The sequence below is a fragment of the Leptodactylus fuscus genome, chromosome 7, assembly GCF_031893055.1.
Source record: "Leptodactylus fuscus isolate aLepFus1 chromosome 7, aLepFus1.hap2, whole genome shotgun sequence".
Classification (NCBI taxonomy): Eukaryota; Metazoa; Chordata; class Amphibia; order Anura; family Leptodactylidae; genus Leptodactylus; species Leptodactylus fuscus.
This window is the reverse complement of record NC_134271.1, coordinates 10,717,882-10,731,022: the sequence shown is the minus strand read 5'-3', so window position 1 is coordinate 10,731,022 and position 13,141 is coordinate 10,717,882. Positions and strand designations below refer to the sequence as shown.

At 44.7% G+C, this 13,141-nt stretch overlaps 1 protein-coding gene across 1 annotated transcript in view; it reads left to right on the top strand.

Annotated features, from left to right (window-relative positions):
• Positions 1-13,141, top strand: part of SCUBE2 (signal peptide, CUB domain and EGF like domain containing 2) — a 47,053-nt gene that overhangs the window by 22,997 nt on the left and 10,915 nt on the right. Inside the window, exons 9-16 of the mRNA XM_075280969.1 lie at positions 631-753; positions 1,106-1,222; positions 2,709-2,831; positions 3,937-4,053; positions 5,472-5,543; positions 11,219-11,317; positions 11,837-11,977; positions 12,173-12,376. Of these exons, the coding sequence (XP_075137070.1) occupies positions 631-753; positions 1,106-1,222; positions 2,709-2,831; positions 3,937-4,053; positions 5,472-5,543; positions 11,219-11,317; positions 11,837-11,977; positions 12,173-12,376 (996 nt within the window). The remainder of the gene's footprint in view (positions 1-630; positions 754-1,105; positions 1,223-2,708; positions 2,832-3,936; positions 4,054-5,471; positions 5,544-11,218; positions 11,318-11,836; positions 11,978-12,172; positions 12,377-13,141) is intronic.

Genomic DNA, 13,141 nt, shown 5'->3' with positions numbered 1-13,141 from the left:
ACCAAAACTCTATCTCTCACCCCTCCAGACTTCTCTGTCCCCCTTCTTGCAGACTTCTCTACCCCCCACCAGACTGCTCTGCCCCCCTCCCCCCAGACCTCTGTCTCTCACCCCTCCAGACTTCTCTGTCCCCTCCTTCCAGACTTCTCTGTCCCCCTTCTTGGAGACTTCTCTACCCCCCACCAGACTCCTCTGCCCCCTTCCCCCCAGACCTCTGTCTCTCACCCCTCCAGACTTCTCTGTCCCCCTTCTTGGAGACTTCTCTACCCCCCACCAGACTCCTCTGCCCCCTTCCCCCCAGACCTCTGTCTCTCACCCCTCCAGACTTCTCTGTCCCCTTCCGGGAATACCACCATGAGCAGTTTGTTCCTATACTTAGGTAGCTCCAAACTAAACACACAATTTAAAGGGGAACTCCATATAAGTGTATGGTCTCCTCCTTTAACATGTGACTATTGATTAATAATGATACAACATCTAACATGATCTTTGGTTAGACATGATTGATTAAGTTAAAGGCAATCATTGCCCATGTGGCGCCATATTGTACGTAGCCTGCCATACTGCGATCCTCCCTCCATACAGACATTGTACTGCAGCTTAATCTCTCATTTCTTGTCTTCCCTTCAGATGTTGATGAATGCCAGGGCAATAATGGAGGTTGTGATCACTTCTGCAAAAACACGGTGGGCAGCTATGACTGCAGCTGCAAATCGGGGTATAAATTGCTGACCGATGAGAAGTCCTGCCAAGGTAGGCAGCGCCAGTCGCTGGCCTGAGGTGTAACCATAGCTGTAACCAGTGCTCGGTGGTGGGTAGTCTGCAGCGGGCACCCCCGATGACCCCAGTGCATGATGGTACCATGAAACATAGGGGTGTGGGCATTTATTCACAGAAGTGACCCTGGAGAGGGGGTCCACGTGGATGCTGATTGCGTCTATGTATTATATATTTTAGGGGGGTGAGGTCCTTGAATATGTGGGTGTGTCATGTGACTTGTTGAACGAATAAGCTGTATGCATATCCCCCGACATAGCGGTGGAATAATTGGGGGTAGAGGGCCCTGTCTCCGGTGAAATCCTGAGTGACCCCTCTCTTCTTCCAGATGTCGACGAATGCTCCTTTGAGCGCACCTGCGACCACACCTGCATCAACTACCCGGGATCGTTCACCTGCACGTGTGACAGGGGTTATACTCTGTACGGAATAACGCACTGCGGAGGTAAGGGCACGGTAGAGATCTGTAGGTATAAAGGGGTCCTCCTAGTTTAATTCCAATCTCTTGTTTGTAATTCTTGCAATTGTTGTAGAACTACAACTTTCAGCATTCCTAACAGTTGCAGGCAGTGCATGCTGGGACTTGTAGTTCAGGTCACAGGTCGCAGACCCCTGACGTAATCTACCTTCCGCATAGGTCGCACCATTCATTGCCAGTTGAGCCCTGCACTGCACAATGCTAATTTTCATGGAAAATACCCGCTCTGGTTAAATATGCCCGGATTGTCTTCTGTGAGCGACGCAATGAGCGCGGCGTCTGTGGGTAAACGTCTGCTATTTATACCTGACTCCAGGGCGTTTGTTTGCGCAGTAGAAGCTACACTGAGGTTATTATACTGGTGCAGGCTGTGGATTCACTGCTGGGTGACACATTATCTCCCCTCTGAGGTTCATTCCCTGCTCTCCGACCATGTACACAAACCGCGCTGCGATGTCACGGTCTGCACCCAGGGTGTCACTGAATAGGGCTGCAATGTAGTGGAATAATCCAGCAACATGCTGCAAGTCTCCGGAGAGGTCAAGGATGTAATACTCTGCAGAATGTATCAGTCAGGAGGTAGAGAGGACAGAGCAATGTTCTGCAGATCTCTAAAGATGTCAGAGCTGTAATAATCTGCAGAGCACATGACTATGTATCTGTGAGGAGGTAAAGGGGACAGAGTGATGTTCTGCAGATCTCTAAAGATGTCAGAGCTGCAATAATCTGCAGAGCACATGACTATGTATCTGTGAGGAGGTAAAGGGGACAGAGCGATGTTCTGCGGCGTAATAATCTGCAGGATACATCACCAGGTATCTGTCAGCAGCTACAGAGGACAGAGCGATGTTCTGCATCTCCCCAGAGAGGTCATTGCTGTAACAATCTTGAGTGTCTTCCCTTACATGACGGGGTTAAACCATGGGTATCGCACCCTCTCAGAATTAAAGTGTCAGTGCAACCGCACTGTAGACTTTTGTGGTTTGGCGTCTAACCACCGTGAAATTATAAAACGCCAAAAATACGGTTTCCTAATGCCAAGTGGTTCCTTGTGGTGCGAGAAACCTCACAGCAATTTATTCAACCGTTTCTTGGCAGCTGGAAAGTTCTGGGGATGAAAAAATATTCCTTGTTGACGGAGCGGTGAGGAGGGACGTGTGCGCTCCGCAGCGGCTCAGACTCAGCGAGAGCCCAAAATATTCTGCAAACTTTCTCCAAAACGCTTGTGTGAGCCCTGGCGCCTCATGCATGAGAGATATTATATATTACAACCTGGCGCCTAATACACCAGAGACGGTATATTCTAACCGGACACCCAGTAGTTGGGACTATTGGAAGGAACAAGGACCACAGCAGCACAAAGTATTAAAGGAGAGGAGTGTTCTGATCTTGTGAAAATCACACAGCAGCACAGAGTATTTTCTGACCTGACGTCTTGTTCTTTCTTTCTTAGATGTGAATGAATGTAGCATCAACAATGGCGGCTGTGAATACACGTGTGTGAATACGCCGGGGGATTATTACTGCCAGTGCCCGCCTCGCTTCAAGTTACATTGGAACCGCAAGGACTGTGTGGGTAAGACGCGGCGGCGGCCACCTGGGTAGAGATTCCATCCCTTCATCCTCCGGACGTGTCTGTCTGTGTGACGTCACCTTTGTCAGTAGCGGGGTTCTTCTTAAATGTGAAATAAAACAGGAGATACTTCATGTGTGACCTTTCCGTTGACCTTGCGTGTTGCATGTTCCATGTCTGTACAGATGATGAACCCTGTACTAATGCTGTCCTGTGCTCCATACTCACTCCGTACCACGCTGTCCGCTTGCAGTGCATGCTGGGAGTCACATCGACATCGGCCGTTCTATGGTGTCAGCTCAGGACAAGTAACGACGGGGAATGGGTTAAAATTCCTTGGCTGATACAAAGTCACAGTCAACTAGGGATCTATAGAGCGGGTGGATGTGCCTTAACCTTTGGCGCGGCGTTGCCAGATACCAACAAAGGCTTCATAGATGCCGCAGATCCGAGGTGACGGTGCCAGGATCCGGTGTCGGTTCAGTTCTGACCATTGTTCTTGCTTTATGGCCGTAAATCAAATATTTTATTATTTACGAGCCCAGAATTTCCAACTCCGCTGTGTCATGTGACCCCCGGCCTCTGCAGGCGAGATTAACCGCGCATAAACCATCGACCTCACGACTTTACTGACACATTTGTTGCAAATAGTGAATCGCATTGTATTGTTTCCTACAGCCGATCCAGGAGGTGAGTGACCCCCCTGATGTACAGAATGTTCCCCACTGTTATGGCCCGGGGCCCCCGCGCTCCCCAATATAAGGGCCAGGCTGTGTATTATTATTTTATTGATTGTTTTGTCTATCTTCGTGTTCGATGCCTTTGTTGTGTTCTTATATTTCATGTACATATTGTTATTTTCTAATATTTTTGTGTTTGATGTGTTTGCTTTGTTCTTATATTTCAGGTTTATTTTCTAATATTTTCGGATGTAATGTTTTATTCTTATTTTATGTACATGTTACTATGTTTCTAATATTCTTGCTATAGCTTATATCTGCCCCAAATGTGATTGGATAGGGTGTTGTCCTCAGTAGGTTTAGGGGTAAGGTTTGTTACCTGGATGTTGTGCGTTCCCTATTTGGATTTCTGCTTTTATCTTGCTCAGAGGTAGAGAGCCTCATGTTGGACTCTGCGCCCCAAAAGGCTGTTCTACAATGTATAAAGAATGGTGGAAGCGAGCGTTGCCTCATAAACTGCCAATCCCACGTCTACAATGTCCCTGGTAAGTGCGACTCTTCTCCATCCTCAGTGACCGCTGTGTTCCCTTCATGTCGCAGCAGCTTAAAGGGAACGTCGCCATGAAATCTAATCCAACAGTCGCTGATTATAGAGCAGGAGGAGCAGATGGTACATAGTGTCAGATCTGTAGGCAGCAGGTTATAGAGCAGGAGGAGCAGACTAGACTGAGATGCAATTTTTGCGGAATGATTCAGAATAGCTTGTAATTTATTGATTAGATATAGAAGTCCAGTGTGAATTCCTACTCTGTGACTGGTAGGTTTCCCATATGGTTATACATAGATAGCTGTCACTCTCTGAATAGAACCGACTACTGGACTTCTCAGCCTAGAAATAGCAGCGATATCAGTCAATAAGTGACAAGTTATTTTGAATCTTTTCTCACATAACTATACTTCAATCTGCTCAGTAACCTGTATGATCACAACACTACAGCGTTAGTCGCAGAGCTGCGCTCACTATTCTGCTGGTGCAGTCACTGTGTACACACATTACATTACTTATCCTGTATTATACTCCAGAGCTGCGCTCACTATTCTGCTGGTACATTCACTGTGTACATACATTACATTACTTATCCTGTATTATACTCCAGAGCTGCGCTCACTATTCTGCTGGTACAGTCACTGTGTACATACATTACATTATTTTTCCTGTATTATACTCCAGAGCTGCACTCACTATTCTGCTGGTACAGACACTGTGTACATACATTACTTATCCTGTATTATACTCCAGAGCTGCGCTCACTATTCTGCTGGTACAGTCACTGTGTACATACATTACATTACTTATCCTGTATTATACCCCAGAGCTGCGCTCACTATTCGGCTGGTACAGTCACTGTGTACATACATTACATTACTTATCCTGTATTATACTCCAGAGCTGCGCTCACTATTCTGCTGGTGCAGTCACTGTGTACATACATTACATTACTTATACTGTATTATACTCCAGAGCTGCGCTCACTATTCTGCTGGTACAGTCACTGTGTACATGCATTACATTACTTATCCTGTATTATACCCCAGAGCTGCGCTCACTATTCTGCTGGTACAGTCACTGTGTACATACATTACATTACTTATCCTGTATTATACACCAGAGCTGCGCTCACTATTCTGCTGGTGCAGTCACTGTGTACATACATTACATTACTTATCCTGTATTATACTCCAGAGCTGCACTTACTATTCTGCTGGTGCAGTCACTGTGTACATACATTACATTACTTATCCTGGTCTGATCCCGAGTTACATCCTGTATTATACTCCAGAGCTTCAGAGCATAGTGAGCGCAGCTCTGGAGTATAATACAGGATGTAACTGAGTATTGTGGGTAATAATTCCAGATATAAATCATGAACTCTTTGTGACTTTCTCTCTTTTTACTTACCAGGTCTGCAGGATTCTTACACAGTCATCTGTGGGAAAGTGAAGAACCTCAGGGTCAATGAATCTCTCAGTTCAGGTACTTTTTGTTCCATTTTCCTTGTTGTCAGTTTCCCTGTATACATCGCACTGAATACATTATAGGAGTATTCTATCATTGTAGACTCGCTGTGCCACTGAATGGATTGGATTTCGGGCGTCTTGTTAGAGGGCGTTATCTGTGAGGTCCTCCTGATCTTTGCCCTTCATCCTCCATATGAGGATGTGGACCTCACTGTAGGGATCCACCAGGTCGCTGCCTCTAGGACTGGTGCTCCATGTAATAGCTGGTGATCCAGAGGGACATCGCAGTCACTGGCAGAGACTTAGTCTATGGGGAGATTGAAGTCAGGCCAGAGTCTGTTCACTACAGTATATTGACCAGAAGGTGTATGGGATTCTTAAAGGGGTTTTCCTTTTCATACTGATTACCTATCCACAGAACAGGTCATCCATATACAGTACAATCTGGGGGCCGCGCACAGATTAGCCGTTGTGGCAGCCTTTAGGGAATGTGCACAGCATTGACCCTATTCAAGCAATAGTAGCAGCAGCCCCATCACTGCATTGTGGTGGTTTTGGGGAACTGCACCTTTGCTATTACTTGGATATAAGAGGCACAGCATTCACTTCGGGCACCCAGCTGACCTGTGCAGGGTCTGAGTGGATAAGTTATCAGTATGAAAAATCTATTTGGGGCTGGAAAACCCCTTTAAGGCTCATTTCCTCTGTAACTCAGAGACTGTTAGAGAGAAAATTTCAGAGAAGCCACATGGAAACTGCAACTGAAGATGACTTTTATGGGAGATTGTTGTGGTCATGCTCTGTGTGGAGGAGGGGCGCTGTTAAAATTACCTACTGACTTATATTGAAAGAATAATGACTATGCTCTGTGTTCTGTGTAGAGGTAATTGTGGACGGACGGGGAGGAGGTGAGCTATGATCATCACGTACGAGATTGGAGAGTATAGTGAGCATGCTCTGTGATATATGCAGAGGTCATTATGCAGGGAGGGGAGCAGGTAACGTGTGGCCACCATCTATTCTATGGAAGAGTGTTGTGGTCATGCTTTCTGGTCTGTACAGACTTTGTTATGCAGACAGAAGTAAGATGTGAGCTATGGCCATACTTATTGATTTCCATAGGAGAGTGTAGTGGGCATGCTTTGTGTTTTCACAAGGAAGAAGGAGGTGAGCTATGAACATTGCTATTGATTTCTATAGCAGAGTGTAATGGGCATGCTTTGTGGTTTCAGCAGGAAGGAGGAGGAGGTGCTGAGCTATGACCATAGCGATTGATTTCTATAGAAGAGTGTAGTGGGCATGCTTTATGCTTTCAGCAGGAAGGATGAGGTGAGCAATGACTATAGTTATTGATTTCTATAGCAGAGTGTATTGGGCATGCTATGTGTATTTATCTGGAAGAATAAGGAGGTGATCCATGCCATAACTATTGATTTTTATTGAAGTGTATAGTGAGCATGCTTTGTGTTTTCAGCAGGAAGGAAAAGGAGGTAAGCTATGATCATATTTATTTATTTCTATAGGAAAGTGTAGTGGGCTTACTTTGTGTTTCTGCAGGACAAGGGAAGTGACCTGTGACTCTCAGCTATTCACTATTGACCTCTATGTGAGCCCGTAGTGGTTGTGGGCATGCTTTGTAACCTGTGCCAAAAGGAGGAGTTGTGAACTGTAACAAAAAACACCCTATGGACACAGATAATGCTGCATAAAGGCATCATCCTACTGTCCAGAGTGCCGCGGACTCCTAGAGACTTTCCAAGTCACCTCTGATGGGATCAATAATCTATTGACTTCTATAGGGGAGCGTAGTGGGCATGCTCTATGACCTGTGCAGAGGTCACTGTGCTAGGATCAGGAGTAGCTGAGCTGTATCCATCTCATATTGTAAATGGTGAATTTTCTATTATCAGTATATGAGCGTTACTTGCCATATTACCCCTACCTATGATGATAATAAGGTGATCTCCACAGAACAGGGAGTGTCAGGCTATTGTGAAGCTCAGGCTTCAATGTGAAATCTGCAGAATTACAGGATTATGTCTTTATACACACACAGGATTATATAGAGAGATATAGTCACCGACTTGGAAACTTGAACTAAAAACCTCCCTAGAAATTCTTATAAAAACACTTAAAGATGTTCTAACAATCCCGGGTAAGTCTTCTGGGGTTGTCTTGTTTCTGCAGCGATGATGAACCCCCCCCCCCCCCCCCCCTGCAGATCCCCGCTCTGAGATTACAGTCATTTCTAGATGAGAAAGATGTTTATCTCAGACTTGTTGGTTTTATCTCAGACACATCCAGTCATCTGAAGCCTCCTACACCATCCGGCAGCGCACAAATCACAGGTGTCGGGGCCCCAGAAGGAGACACAATGTCATTATATACCGTCTGCGGCTGCACAGATTACAGGGACAACTCTCTGCTTAACACTCAGAAGTTGCCAAAAGCCTAAATATATGAGATGTCACATTCACCGGCCTGTGATAGTGTAATATACAGTAGAGCAGTAATGTAGTGTAATATGGAATAAGGAGGAGAGGTTATTGTATAGTATGTGCAGTATAATGTTAGATCTATCTACAGTCCTATGAAAAAGTTTGGGCACCCCTATTAATCTTAATCATTTTTTGTTCTAAATATTTTGGTGTTTGCAACAGCCATTTCAGTTTGATATATCTAATAACTGATGGACACAGTAATATTTCAGGATTGAAATGAGGTTTATTGTACTAACAGAAAATGTGCAATATGCATTAAACCAAAATTTGACCGGTGCAAAAGTATGGGCACCCTTATCATTTTATTGATTTGAATTCCCCTAACTACTTTTTACTGACTTACTGAAGCACAAAATTGGTTTTGTAACCTCAGTGAGCTTTGAACTTCATAGCCAGGTGTATCCAATCATAAGAAAAGGTATTTAAGGTGGCCAATTGCAAGTTGATCTCCTATTTGAATCTCCTCTGAAGAGTGGCATCATGGGCTACTCAAAACAACTCTCAAATGATCTGAAAACAAAGATTGTTCAACATAGTTGTTCAGGGGAAGGATACAAAAAGTTGTCTCAGAGATTTAACCTGTCAGTTTCCACTGTGAGGAACATAGTAAGGAAATGGAAGACCACAGGGACAGTTCTTGTTAAGCCCAGAAGTGGCAGGCCAAGAAAAATATCAGAAAGGCAGAGAAGAAGAATGGTGAGAACAGTCAAGGACAATCCACAGACCACCTCCAAAGAGCTGCAGCATCATCTTGCTGCAAATGGTGTCACTGTGCATCGGTCAACTATACAGCGCACTTTGCACAAATAGAAGCTGTATGGGAGAGTGATGAGAAAGAAGCCGTTTCTGCACGTACGCCACAAATAGAGTTGCCTGAGGTATGAAAAAGCACATTTGGACAAGGCAGCTTCATTTTGGAAACAAAAATTGAGTTGTTTGGTTATAAAAAAAAGGCGTTATGCATGGCGTCCAAAAAGAAAGAGCATTCCAAGAAAAACACATGCTACCCACTATAAAATTTGGTGGAGGTTCCATCATGCTTTGGGGCTGTGTGGCCAATGCCGGCATCGGGAATCTTGTTAAAGTTGAGGGTCGCATGGATTCCACTCAGTATCAGCAGATTCTTGAGAATAATGTTCAAGAATCAGTGACGAAGTTGAAGTTACGCCGGGGATGGATATTTCAGCAAGACAATGATCCAAAACACCGCTCCAAATCCTCAGGCATTCATGCAGAGGAACAATTACAATGTTCTGGAATGGCCATCCCAGTCCCCAGACCTGAATATCATTGAACATCTGTGGGATGATTTGAAGCGGGCTGTCCATGCTCGGCGACCATCTAACTTAACTGAACTTGAATTGTTTGTCCAAAATACCTTTATCCAGGATCCAGGAACTGATTAAAAGCTACAGGAAGCGACTAGAGGCTGTTATCTTTGCAAAAGGAGGATCTACTAAATATTAATGTCACTTTTCTGTTGAGGTGCCCATACTTTTGCACCGGTCAAATTTTGGTTTAATGCATATTGCACATTTTCTGTTAGTACAATAAACCTCATTTCAATCCTGAAATATTACTGTGTCCATCAGTTATTAGATATATCAAACTGAAATGGCTGCTGCAAACACCAAAATATTTAGAACTAAAAATGATTAAGATTAATAGGGGTGCCCAAACTTTTTCATAGGACTGTATCTATCTATCTATCTATCTATCTATCTATCTATCTATCTATCTATCTATCTATCTATCTCCTATCTATCTATCTATCTATCTATCTCCTATCTATCTATCTCTCTCTCTATCTATCTCTCTCTATCTATCTATCTATCTATCTATCTATCTATCTATCTATCTATCTATCTATCATCTATCTATAGTATAGTATTCTGGATGTAGCATACTATGTGCAATATAGTGTTAGATCTATCTATCTATCTATCTATCTATCTATCTATCTATCTATCTATCTATAGTATAGTATGTGTAGTATAGTGTTCTATATAGTATAATATAGTATGTGCTATATAGTGTTGTATATGTAGTATAATATAGGATGTATATATTATATATTATATATATTCATATATATTATATATTCAGCAAATTGCTACTGTTGATGGTTTGCCTTCTCTGGCGTTTCGGCAGCTCTCAATCTGTTCTGCTGCTGAACTTGTTCCTTTTACCTTGCCTGTGATTGTTCCGGCATCTCAGCAGCTCGCTGGGACGCCATATTATGAGCGTGTTGTTGGGGTCGATGATCCGCCTGCTCCAGTGTTTCAGCAGCTCTCAAGCTGGTCTGCTGCTGAACTTGTTCCCGCACCGTGCCTGTGATTATCTCAGCAGCTCGCTGGGACTCCATATAATGAGCGTGTTGTTGGGGTCGATGATCTGCCTGCTCCAGCGTTTCAGCATCTCCCAAGATGGCCTGTCGCAGAACTTGTTCCTCACACCATGCCTGTGATTGTTCCCGCAACTCAGCAGCTCACTGGGATGCCATATAATGAGCGTGTTGTTGGTATCGATGATCCGCATGCTTTGGCGTTTCGGTTGCCCTAAGAGCCGCTTGACGCCTAGCTTGCTCAATCCTCCTGAGCTCCGCTTGCGGAGAAGTCTGTTGACTTCCAGCTACCTTCATAGCTTTCATGATTTTAGAATTTTGCAACAAATTAAGATTTTTGTTTTTCTGGTATGTTTAAAATTGGCCAACAGCCAATTTGGATTAAAGGGGTTTTCCCATCTTGCACTGGAACAGATCAGATAATATGCAAATACTCGTACACAATGGACTCAGTGTTATCTGTGTGTTTACATAGTGAGATAACAGACCAGGCTTTATCAGCAAACTCCAATTAGCCGATAGTGCTGCTGCAAGAGTAGTGTAATATAGTATATGAACATAAATTCATAACAGTCGTCAAGCCATGTCATTTACCGGGATAATAAGTAGCCGATGTGTTAATCGAGGTTACAAACTATCTATGTGCCAGATCTCATCCAAATCCGTTCAGTAAGTAGTATAGTATGTATTATAGCGTGTGTGTGTAGTAGAGTGTGTGTAGGATGTAGTCTGTGTCATATGGAATTGCTATGGAATATGTTGGTGCTATATAAATACAATGTATTATATTAACCTATAGAGTATTTTTTTCTTTTTTCCATTCATCCTTGTTGCTTCCCCTCTTAGACACGGTGCGAGCGAGCGTCACGTTCAAGCTGAATGATGGCGCGTGCAGGGTGAGGAGGACGGAGCTGCACCAGGGCCTCACTCAGCAGAAACTGTCAGGTATGAACTCGCCCCAAAAAAGTTAATTGTGCAAGATTTAATTACAATTCTGGAGAATTCCGAGTTTTATCAGCAGTTTCTGAGCTGAACGCTAAAGTGTCTGCCCATTGTAGAGGCCAATAATGGAGAAATCTGTAGCCAAGGTCTGGGAAAGTTGAGTGATCACCATTATGGCCAGCACTGATAGGGTTACTCTCCACGTCCTCTCTTGGGAGGTATATAGTCTGTGTACACACAGTGTAACCACACAGGATAATACCGTAATCACATGATCCTATAATGGTTATTATGGTTATACCGTACACATTACCGCAGAGTTACTTCAGACATAACATCACAGCGATGAGCGGAATCTGAGGATATAAACATCCATTTCTGTGGCGTTGGCACCGGCGCAGATAACAGAGGGGAGAGGGATAAATGGGGTGTTGCGATGTTACATTGTATCCGGCACTGTCATTACCGCCCTGTGGAATTACCGCGGCTGCCGCTTCTCTTTCATCTCCTCTTTCCGCACAGAGAGACAGTCCCACGTCTACGAGAGTCTTTCCTTCGTCAACATAACGTGCAAGAGACGGGCGGGCGGACGCAAGCCATCTGCCAAAGAGACTCTTCTAAGCGCTCACTTTGAGCTGGACATAAACCAGAAGGAGGTGACAGGTTGGTTGGTTGGACGTTTTCGTACCGCGCTTTCGCTGTCCTGACTCCTCCCGCTTCTGCTTCTTAATGACAAGTATCTCCTGTTTTGTGTTGTGTGTGGGGTGACGGTTCTCTAGGCCCTGTGTCGTAACAAGGCGCGATGTACTCCACGCTTTAGAGCGTCAGTGCTAAAGCTACACCCTTCTATGTTTTCAGAGACCTGCACGCTCAGCTGTGTGCGCGGGAAAGCAGAAAAACGGCTGCGCAAGACAATCCGGACCCTGCGGAAAGCGATCGGCAAGGACAACTTTCACCTCCGACTGTCCGGAAAGGACTTTGAGGCTTCCAGAAAATTGCCGCGATCATCAGAAAACCAGGAGAAGTGCGGAAGCGGGCAGATACGAGTGGACAATCGATGCGGTAAGCAGCGACACACTGAGCACGACGTGGCGATAATAAATTGACCATAATCCATCATCGCCATCCGGGACCGGAACGCACATTTAAAGGGGTTGTGCAGGATTACAAAACAGGGCTGCCATGTTTTTTATTCCTGCACAACCATGGTCGTTGGTCACATGGCCACGATCGTATTCATTGGTCGCATGGCCATGATCGTATTCATTGGTCGCATGGCCATGATCGTATTCATTGGTCGCATGGCCATGATCGTATTCATTGGTCGCATGGCCATGATCGTATTCGTTGGTCGCATGGCCTTGATCGTGTTCGTTGGTCACATGGCCTTGATCATGTTCGTTGGTGCATGGCCTTGAATATATTCATTGGTCGCATGGCCATGATCGTATTCGTTGGTCACATGGCCTTGATCGTATTCTTTGGTCACATGGCCATGCTGCAGCTCAGTCCCAATCATTTTAATGGGACTGACCTGTAGCATTGTCACGTGACCACTGCACTTTAAGAAGAACAAAGCAGCCATGTTTTCTTTCCCTCCCGCACATCCCCTTTAAATAGTAAGATTTGTTATAATGTATTTGGTGGTGTGCGGTGGGTTTTGGGGGGTCGTGGTCTATTTTATGCATCAAATCCATAGACCAATCTACGCAGCGGCGGCCGCAGAGCTCTCCGTACTGACTGAAGATTGTAAATAACCCTTTAATCCCCCCTTTTGTCAGTACCATTCTGTCACGGCGGTCCTGGCGTGTAAACATTGGCGGGCCC